The sequence below is a fragment of the Scylla paramamosain genome, chromosome 4, assembly GCF_035594125.1.
Source record: "Scylla paramamosain isolate STU-SP2022 chromosome 4, ASM3559412v1, whole genome shotgun sequence".
NCBI lineage: Eukaryota > Metazoa > Arthropoda > Malacostraca > Decapoda > Portunidae > Scylla > Scylla paramamosain.
In genome coordinates, this window is record NC_087154.1 from 19732027 (window position 1) to 19742781 (window position 10755).

At 43.9% G+C, this 10755-nt stretch overlaps 1 protein-coding gene across 1 annotated transcript; it reads right to left on the reverse strand.

Moving 5' to 3' along the window:
- Positions 1 to 2155: 2155 nt before the first annotated feature.
- On the reverse strand, positions 2156 to 5088 carry LOC135100140 (uncharacterized). Its single transcript, XM_064003104.1, has 2 exons — positions 3449 to 5088; positions 2156 to 3344 (listed from the first exon to the last, which is right to left on the reverse strand). Exons 1-2 carry the CDS (start codon positions 5086 to 5088, stop codon positions 2156 to 2158), a joined length of 2829 nt encoding a protein of 942 aa, XP_063859174.1.
- Positions 5089 to 10755: the final 5667 nt, after the last annotated feature.

The following is a 10755-nucleotide window of genomic DNA, read 5'->3' on the forward strand; positions in this document are numbered from 1 at the left end:
TGTTCCTTTGTGTTCTTTTTGTTCCTGTCATCACTTTCATCTCTCCCCTTCTCACCTCCCTCTCTTTTTTTATTTTTTTTTATTTATTTTCTCTCTTCCTCCTCCTCCTCTTCCTCTTCCTCCTGCATCGTTTCTGTGATGTAAAATAAGCCAGTTCTCTCTCTCTCTCTCTCTCTCTCTCTCTCTCTCTCTCTCTCTCTCTCTCTCTCTCTCTCTCTCTCTCTCTCTCTCTCTCTCTCTCTCTCTCTCTCTCTCTCTGGGACTTTGTTGGCGTCACATAAATATTATATTGTGAGAGTAAACGTTGACCCTTTCCTCCTCCTCCTCCTCCTCCTCCTCCTCCTCCTCCTCCTGCTCCTTCTTCCCCTCCCTCCCCTCTCTCACAGACTTAAGAAATAAAATAAAGTACTAAAGCAGATAACCTCGTCACCACCCTTCAGGCTCCCAGTGACTGCCAATCCTCCTCCTCCTCCTCCCTCTCCTCTTCTTTTTCCTTCTCTCTTCTGTCTCTTTCTCCTCTTCCTCCTTTTTCCATCCTCGAGGTTTCCTTTATTGTTACTTTTATTGTATGTACTTTTCTTCCTTCCTCTTCTTCCTCTTCCTCTTCCTCATTCTCTATCGTTTCATTCTCTTCTTCCTCTTTTTCCTTCGTGTGGTTCTCCTTTACTGTTATTTTTCTTCTGTTTACTTCTCTTCCTTCCTCTCTTCTGCCTCCTTTTTTTCTCCTCTTCCTTATTTAAATCATTCCTTTCCTTCCTTCCCCACTTTTCCTTGTCTTCTTCCTCCTCCTCCTCCTCCTCCTCCTCCTCCTCCTCCTCCTCCTCCTCCTCCTCCCTCCTCTTTTTCTCTTCTCTCTTTTCCTCCTCCTTCACCGTTTTTACTTCCCCTTCTTTTTTTCTTTTCTCTTTATTTTCTGAGTATCCATTGTCACGATCGCCTACTTACCTGCGATCGTACGATACCGGTTATCTCTCCAAGAAAGTGGACGTTACACTGATCCCGGAAAGTTTTAAAGGTCTGGATTTTTAAAGGCTTCGAGTGCCTACCCGACCTATCCGAAATCGTCAGAATTATCTCTTACTCCACCTTTACCTTGACTCAGCACACCTGGAATCACCTCTAATACCAGATTGTTGTTGGGGGGGGTAGAAAACACGATTATTCCATGTTACAAGCACATATATTAATACTAATAATAATTCACAAACAACATGAGGTAGCACACGTTACTACGTGACGTTCTCGTCACTTCCCACGTCACCAGAACCCGTTTACCCCTCCACCAGTCACAGAAATGTTTCCCCTCAACCGCAGGAATTTACCCGGACGCCATTTCCGCGTCCCCAGACAATAATTCCCGAATTTCACCTCCTCAAACCTCACAAGAGATTTACCTCCTCAAACCTCACAAAATATTACCATTATCACCAAAGATTACCCATAACACCATAACATCGTCCCCAAAATCACCAGTACACCACAACACCAACTTCCAAGGTTAACACCACAACCTCCACTCACAAAATGGCTGCCAGTTTGACCTATGACCCCTTCGAACAGCGTCACCGGCACAACTCAACGACCGAATTTCAGCGGACAAGAGCTCTTGGTACCACAAAAGACTCACTAACCTGATCCTGGATATCAAGGTTATACCGCTACACCACCAATACCTCCACAAGCTCACTCCATCACCAATCCACACCAAAATCCTCCCCTGAGAGACGCCTTCCCTCCACCTTTCCTCACGACCTAAGGCGCTCTGATTTTTCCCCTCCTTGGAATGTGTTGTTGCCCACTCAAGCTCCCCTCGTTTTCAACGTATTTCACCTCAATTATACTCCCTTCCTTATACATATAAAGATATAGAGAACTTAAATTATGAAGAGAATAATACTACATGATATAAAATGGGTAAACAAGCTTTACACTACTTATAACAATAATAAGGATAATGTCTGAATGGCAGGTAACCGGAACACGGGGACACTAAGAAAACGTGATCCCATTCAAGGTAAACTCGGCCAATAACATGACATCCCCTTCCCAAAAGAGGCGTGAGGCACCTGATTAGGATGCCTCACGACTAGGTGGTGCACGGGACAAGGCATCAGCAATAATATTCTCACTGCCTTTCACATGGTGAATCTCTAAGTTATAGTCCTGTAAGACCAGGCTTGGGCACCAGTACACATGGCGAGCTCCATGGGCTCTCACTGGGCTCAATCAAGTCGTGTTCCAGCATATACTCTACTTCTTTTCTCATGATCTCTCTTTTCTGCGGGTTAACTCTGTAGGGATGCTGTTTGATGGGTTCAGCCTCCCCAACATCCACATCGTGCACCACCACATTAGTTTTTCTAGGTGCATCAGGGAACAAAGAACTGAACCTTTCAATTATCTCCCTAATCCTCTCCCTCTTCTCCAGCTCCATGTGCCACAGTTTATCATTTAAATTCCCTAACACAGCTGAGTTCTCTAGCACCATCCCTTCACACCTGCTCAATTTCACTTCAGACCACTTCTCCTCCGCCTCAGTGGTTACATTTACAACACTCACAGCTCTTACTCCTCCTACTACATCATCTCCATTTTCTCTGTCCCTTTCGTGAAATGGCTTCAGCATGTTTACATGACACAACTGGTTCTTTTTCTTCCTCCCTGGAGTTTTTACAATGTAATTTACATCACTCATTTTTCTCTCAATCTCCCAAGGCCCGCTGAACCTGGCTTTGAAAGGATCACCCTGCAATGGGAAAAGAACCAAGACCTTGTCCCCAGGCTGGAAAGATCTGGCCCTCGCCTTCTTGTCATACCAGCCTTTCATTTCACTCTGACTATTTTTCAGATTTTCCCGAGCAATTTCCCTAGCTCTCATCAATCTGTCCTTGAAATCAGATACATATTTCACCACAGTATGAGGCTCCTCTACTCCTAACCATTTTTCTTTCACCATCCTTAAAGGACCGTTCACCTCATGGCCATACACTAACTCAAATGGGCTGAAACCAGTTGACTCCTGCACACTGTCCCTTAACGCGAATAAGGCTAGTGGCAATGCCTCATCCCACTGAACACTCATCTCCTCACAATACATCCTGAGAGTGTTTTTGAGAGTTTGGTGAAATCTTTCTACACAACCCTGAGACTGAGGGTGATAAGCACTCGACAGTCTCTGTTCAATCTTCAGACCCCTTAGGATTTCCTTGAACGCACGAGAAGTGAAATTACTTCCCTGGTCTGACTGCAACACCTTAGGAATTCCCACCCAGGAGAAAAATTTCACCAGTTCCCTCACAATGTTTTTAGAGTTTATACTCCTGAGGGGAATGGCCTCAGGAAACCTGGATGACATACACATAATAGTCAGCAAGTACTGGTTCCCCCTCCGGGTCCTTGGTAAAGGACCTACACAGTCTATCACCACCTTACTGAATGGTTCCTCGACCACAGGTATAGGGTGAAGGGGGCAGGGCGAATCACCTGGTTCGGCTTGCCCACCTTCTGACACAAACCACAAGTTTTACAAAACTCTTTCACATCACCTCTCACTCTGGGCCAGTAAAAATGACACAGGATCTTTCCTAGGGTTTTTCTGACCCCCAGGTGTCCTGCCAGATTACCTTCGTGTGCCATCTCCAAAATTTTCTTCCTATACACCCATGGCACCACAATCTGCCTTTTCACCATCCAGTGATCGGAGGTTGGGGCTGTCAGGGGCCTCCAACTTCTCATTAATACCCCGTTATTCACGTAGTAGCCCACGTACTCATTGTCAAGCTCACCCAGCCTGTTAGCCTCATTCCAAGCAGACTTCAAGCTTTCATCACTCTCCTGAGCTTTTATCAACTCGTTCTTTTCTACCAGAAAATCAAGGTTGGGCCCCACCTGACCTACAACCGGTCCACCACTCGGCGCACTCCGGGTTAGTTCCTTTTCATCAGGTTCCTCAAACAGAACGCCCAGGCCTTCGTCCTCCTGCGTTGCTCCCTCGGTGTCCATGCGTTCCTTCCGGGCCATCGCTCGGGTCACTGCGCAGACTGGGAACAATTCGGGCACCTCTGCCTCCCCATCTGTTGAGTGAGGGACTGCTGCTGGAGTGGTGGTTTCCGTCATCCCTATCAGAGGGTTGTCTACCATCTGAAGTTTAGGGATAACTCGACCTCCAGCCAGGTCGTTCCCAACCAGCATATCCACTCCATCTACGGGCAGTGCCTCCTTCACTCCCACCGTCACCTCTCCTGTGACGTATCCACAGTCCAGCCAAACTTTGTGCAGGGGAATACTGAACTTGCCTCCTGCACCCTTGCATGAGACCTCTCTGCCAGTGCTGGTCTCCTCATTCCATGGGAGTACACTACTTAAGATCAGACTCTGGTTAGCTCCCGTATCCCGAAGGATTCTGATCACCTTCTCTGGACTTCCCTCCACTTTCACTGTGCCCTTACTAGTGAAGTGCTCAAAGCCCTCATCTTTCGGCGGCTCCTCTTGTATCTCTGCATTCATATTCTCCACATACGAGTACTTTATCAGGTCTCTTTGGGCGGCAACTGCTCCCACTGGCTTCGGCCGTCCCTTCGGACACTGGAACTTCCTATGCCCGCTACTTCCACATCCAAGGCACTTAACTGCACCTTCATCCCCACTACCCTTCTGGTAATAGGTAGTGCTCCTGGGCCTACTCCCATAGGGCGCAGACCTCATGTTGTGGTCGGCTGGCGGGGGCATGGAGTAAGTGTGGGGAAAACTATAGTTGTTAGGGCGGGGCTGGTTTGATCTGTGGACTGATGTCGAGCTCATCTGACTGTCATTCTTATATCTCTGATGACCATCATTTCTGCTGGAGAATGGCTTTCTCCCTTCATGGTGTTCATCTCCGTTCATCCCACGGACCGCACAGTACTTGTCAGCTCTGCGTCCGGCTTCCATCACGTCTTTCACGTCGTGTGATGCGAGCTCACATCTTACACTGAGGGGCATTTGGCTCATAAATTGTTCCATCTGTATAACTCCTTTTACCTCTTCAAGCGTAGTGGCTTCCTCGGCCTTCAGCCACCGATCCAGTTTAAGGATAACCTCTCGAGCCATCCCGAGATAAGTATCACCTGGGCGTTTTGTCGTCCTGCGGAACCTTTCCCGGTACACATCCGGACATAGAAGGGTTGATCCCAACACCGCTTCCTTTACCACTTCATAATCACGCGCCTCTTGCTCACTCAAATTCACATATACCGCTCGGGCCCTTCCCTCAAATTTAGACTGGACTATTATTGCCCAATCATTTTCATCCCATCCCATCATCTTTGCAGCTTTTTCAAATTGAAAAAAGAAGTTTTCTTCCTCCTCTTCCACAAAGTTAGGCATACTGATGGCCCTTCTCTCTAAATCCCCGTTGCCTTGAGCACCATTTCCTACCCTGGTCCCGTTCACTTTATTTTTACTTTCTGCTCTAATTTTTTCTATCTCAATCTCCTTTTGCATCTGTATTTGCTCCCTCTTTAACTCCATCTCTTGCTGCTTCTGTTCCCTCTGCATCTGTATTTGAAGTTTCATTAACTCAAATTTTTCACTACTAGAAAGGCCATCTGTTCCACCAAAAGCACCCAGGTTTATCTCACTGACCCCAGCACCTTCCCCTACACTCTCCTCATCATTATCCTCACTTTCACCACCATCATTTTCCAACCAGCTCCTCTCCACAAGAGCATTTTTCAATTCCGCCTGCATTTCCTCCTTTTTCTTGGATTTCAACTCCACTTGAAACCTCTCAGCCACTGAACACAATTCCTCCTTGGTTAGTGTGTACAGATCATGCACACTTCTCGACAGAAGGAACATCTCAACACGTCTAGCGGCCATGATTACAACCACAACACTCCACAAAATATTCACAAAATATTCCTCCAAATATTCACCACAATAAATGCACAGTTTTTAAGAAATATTTCACACAGGTAAATTCCTCCCAACAACAATCACCATGTAACACTCGTTACACCCCACAAATGTTCAAAAATCCCGGACGGGCCCCCATATTCTGTCACGATCGCCTACTTACCTGCGATCGTACGATACCGGTTATCTCTCCAAGAAAGTGGACGTTACACTGATCCCGGAAAGTTTTAAAGGTCTGGATTTTTAAAGGCTTCGAGTGCCTACCCGACCTATCCGAAATCGTCAGAATTATCTCTTACTCCACCTTTACCTTGACTCAGCACACCTGGAATCACCTCTAATACCAGATTGTTGTTGGGGGTAAGAAAACACGATTATTCCATGTTACAAGCACATATATTAATACTAATAATAATTCACAAACAACATGAGGTAGCACACGTTACTACGTGACGTTCTCGTCACTTCCCACGTCACCAGAACCCGTTTACCCCTCCACCAGTCACAGAAATGTTTCCCCTCAACCGCAGGAATTTACCCGGACGCCATTTCCGCGTCCCCAGACAATAATTCCCGAATTTCACCTCCTCAAACCTCACAAGAGATTTACCTCCTCAAACCTCACAAAATATTACCATTATCACCAAAGATTACCCATAACACCATAACATCGTCCCCAAAATCACCAGTACACCACAACACCAACTTCCAAGGTTAACACCACAACCTCCACTCACAAAATGGCTGCCAGTTTGACCTATGACCCCTTCGAACAGCGTCACCGGCACAACTCAACGACCGAATTTCAGCGGACAAGAGCTCTTGGTACCACAAAAGACTCACTAACCTGATCCTGGATATCAAGGTTATACCGCTACACCACCAATACCTCCACAAGCTCACTCCATCACCAATCCACACCAAAATCCTCCCCTGAGAGACGCCTTCCCTCCACCTTTCCTCACGACCTAAGGCGCTCTGATTTTTCCCCTCCTTGGAATGTGTTGTTGCCCACTCAAGCTCCCCTCGTTTTCAACGTATTTCACCTCAATTATACTCCCTTCCTTATACATATAAAGATATAGAGAACTTAAATTATGAAGAGAATAATACTACATGATATAAAATGGGTAAACAAGCTTTACACTACTTATAACAATAATAAGGATAATGTCTGAATGGCAGGTAACCGGAACACGGGGACACTAAGAAAACGTGATCCCATTCAAGGTAAACTCGGCCAATAACATGACACCATAATGAAGGTATAAATATGGGAACAGCTGTTTCTTACATTAACTTAATTTTCACGTAGTCTTTGCATATCTAACCCGTGGATGTGTACGAGTACATGGATAGGTAGATAGAGGAGATTGATAGATAGATAGAAAGATACGTAGATAGACAGGAAGATAGATAAATAAATACAGGTAAACAGACAGGTAGATAGATAGATAGATAAATAGATAGGTAGATAAATAGATAAATAGACAGATAGATAGATAGATTGTTAGGTACTTAGATAGACAGAGACAGACAGACAGAGAGATGGATAAATAGATAGATAGAAAGATAGATAGATAGATAAATAAATAGAGAGACAAACAGACACAGACTCACTCACTCATTCACACACTCACTCACTCACTCACTCACTCACTCACTCACTCACTCACTCACTCATGTATTCATTCATTCATTCATTCATTTACAGATAGATAACTTGATACCATCTGTAGCCTGAGTATGGCAAGTTACCTACACAGAAGTGGAGAGAAGGGTTGCTCTGAAGTTCTCTGCTTGGGGAGAGGAAGAGGGAATGCTCATCTTGTGTCAGGAAAAGAGGGAAGACGCTTAAAGGGAATTAAGGGTAAGAGGGAAGGTAGGGAGTGAGGCTTAGAAGCAATCAGGAATAGTGGTCGGTGAGGAGGTGGCGTGATAAGGGATGGGGGTAGGTATTAAGGGGGAGGAGTCAAAGAAAGTGGGAGTGGGAATGGGAGAAGGTAGGTGGGTGCTTAAGGGGAAGGAAGGAAGGAAGGAAGAAAAGCTGGAAGGTTGGAAGGAGAAAGATGCAGTCTGTTGTATTGGTCATGGAAAAAGAGAAGTATTTTTTCTCTGCTTCCTCCTCTCTTTTTTTTTCCTTGTTTCCTTCTTGTTTTCTTCCTGTTCTTGTTCTTATTTCTTTCTTTCTTTCTTTCTTTCTTTCTTTCTTTCTTTCTTTCTTTCTTTCTTTCTTTCCTTCTTTTGTTTTTGTTTTTTTTCCTTTTCTTCTTCTTCTTGTTCTTCTGTTCTTTTCTTTATTCCTAACCTGCCGCCAGATTGTTGGGCGCACAGGCTCGCACGCCTCTGTCACGTGAGGTTTGTAGGTTGGCAATAAACTGCCATCAATAAGTTTTCGCCAAAGTGCCTCGGAGTTACGACTTAAGGAGGAATAGGTGAGGTGGTGGCGGGAGAGTAAGAGGCTTTGTGTTGCGTTCAGTAAGAGGCTGTCGTGTGTATTGTTTTAACATGGAGAGCTTCACATACCACAGAGAAGCGCGCTTCAGTTATTCATGAGGTGAAAAGCTTACTCTTACTCGTACTACTACAATGACTGTGCGCGTGGATCAGAGAGAGAGAAAAAAAATTTTGAATTCTCTGCATCAACAGTTGTTTTTTTCTCTCTCCGATATAATAGCAAAATTTTCCCTCCTTACTTCCCCTGCAGTCCTTAGTGCGTCTGTCTTTGTGCGGGACAATGCCCCAACGAGTCCCAAGCCTGCGGTGAGAGGAGCGACGGTAACAGATACCCTGCTTTATACAGGCCCACACTAGCGGCATGGCCTTTGCTACACGTTTTTCTGTATATTTAGCTCCGCCGCAGCCGCTCCTGACCCACATCTCGGCCGAGGTGTTCGTGGGAATGTGCAGAAGCTTCGCCTGGCAGACCCTCACTGGCCCTCACCGCACCTGTCGTTTCCCCGCCGCGGCCCCGACCAGGCACGGTATTCGGTCGACAAATGATGTGGCCGGTGAGGAGACCAAGAGACCATTCCTCAGTAGAAAACCTCATTACGGTAGGGAAATAGAGAGGGAGAAAAGTTTTAAAGGCCTAAGCTTTACTACTCACTTCTTCGTAATGGAGAGGCGGGAGAAACTGCTGTAATGAGGTGAAGAGTTTGAAGTGTCCGTTGTCTGTCTGTCTGTATCCTTTACCAGGTAGTAGTAGTAGTAGTGGTAGTAGTAGTAGTAGTAGTAGTAGTAGTAGTAGTAGTAGTAGTAGTAGTAGTAGTAGTAATAGTAGTAGTAGTAGTAGTAGCATCAGTTGTTGTTGTTGTTGTTGTTGTTGTTGTTGTTGTTGTTGTTGTTGTTGTTGTTGTTGTTGTTGTTGTTGTTGTTGTTGTTGTTGTTGTTGTTGTTGTTGTTGTTCTTCTTCTTCTTCTTCTTCTTCTTCTTCTTCTTCTTCTTCTTCTTCTTCTTCTTCTTCTTCTTCTTCTTCTTCTTCTTCTTCTTCTTCTTCTTCTTCTTCTTCTTCTTCTTCTTCTTCTTCTTCTTCTTCTTCTTCTTCTTCTTCTTCTTCTTCTTCTTCTTCTTCTTCTTCTTCTTCTTCTTCTTCTTCTTCTTCTTCTTCTTCTTCTTCTTCTTCTTCTTCTTCTTCTTCTTCTTCTTCTTCTTCTTCTTCTTCTTCTTCTTCTTCTTCTTCTTCTTCTTCTTCTTCTTCTTCTTCTTCTTCTTCTTCTTCTTCTTCTTCTTCTTCTTCTTCTTCTTCTTCTTCTTCTTCTTCTTCTTCTTCTTCTTCTTCTTCTTCTTCTTCTTCTTCTTCTTCTTCTTCTTCTTCTTCTTCTTCTTCTTCTTCTTCTTCTTCTTCTTCTTCTTCTTCTTCTTCTTCTTCTTCTTCTTCTTCTTCTTCTTCTTCTTCTTCTTCTTCTTCTTCTTCTTCTTCTTCTTCTTCTTCTTCTTCTTCTTCTTCTTCTTCTTCTTCTTCTTCTTCTTCTTCTTCTTCTTCTTCTTCTTCTTCTTCTTCTTCTTCTTCTTCTTCTTCTTCTTCTTCTTCTTCTTCTTCTTCTTCTTCTTCTTCTTCTTCTTCTTCTTCTTCTTCTTCTTCTTCTTCTTCTTCTTCTTCTTCTTCTTCTTCTTCTTCTTCTTCTTCTTCTTCTTCTTCTTCTTCTTCTTCTTCTTCTTCTTCTTCTTCTTCTTCTTCTTCTTCTTCTTCTTCTTCTTCTTCTTCTTCTTCTTCTTCTTCTTCTTCTTCTTCTTCTTCTTCTTCTTCTTCTTCTTCTTCTTCTTCTTCTGTAGGAAAAAAGAGTGATAGTTTGTTTAGTGCTCCTGCAAAAATAAATAACAAACGCGATCTTGAAGTAAAAGCAAAAACTGGCCCATATAGTTAGTCTAAAAGCTTACACGTGAAAAAAAAAAAAAGATCGTCGATTGCACACCAGTATAATAAAACAAGTCATTCACTGGTGAGTACATTCAAGGGACACAAATAACAAAAAAAAATGCGGTACAAAAGTAAATGTCTAAAAAGTTATGGAAGATTTTTTTCATTTTTTTATTTTATGTCGGCTTGCTTTTTTTTTTTTACGTAAGAAGGTCACTAGCCAAGGGAAAGAAAACTGGTGAAAAAAAAATCTTACTTCAGCGTCAGTCCCAAAAGAGATTTCAACAGAACCATCGAAAAACTGAAGGATAAGTGTCTTGAAACCCTCCCTCTTGAAAGAGTTCAACTCATAGGAAAGTGGAAATAGAGAAGCAGTCAGGGAGTTCTAGAGTTTATACGTGTAACACATCACTCATTGGTGGAAGTGGTCATGTACTATATTCAAGAGACACTCACTCATAAATGAAAGCCACTCTTAGACTGTTATTATTATTTCACTC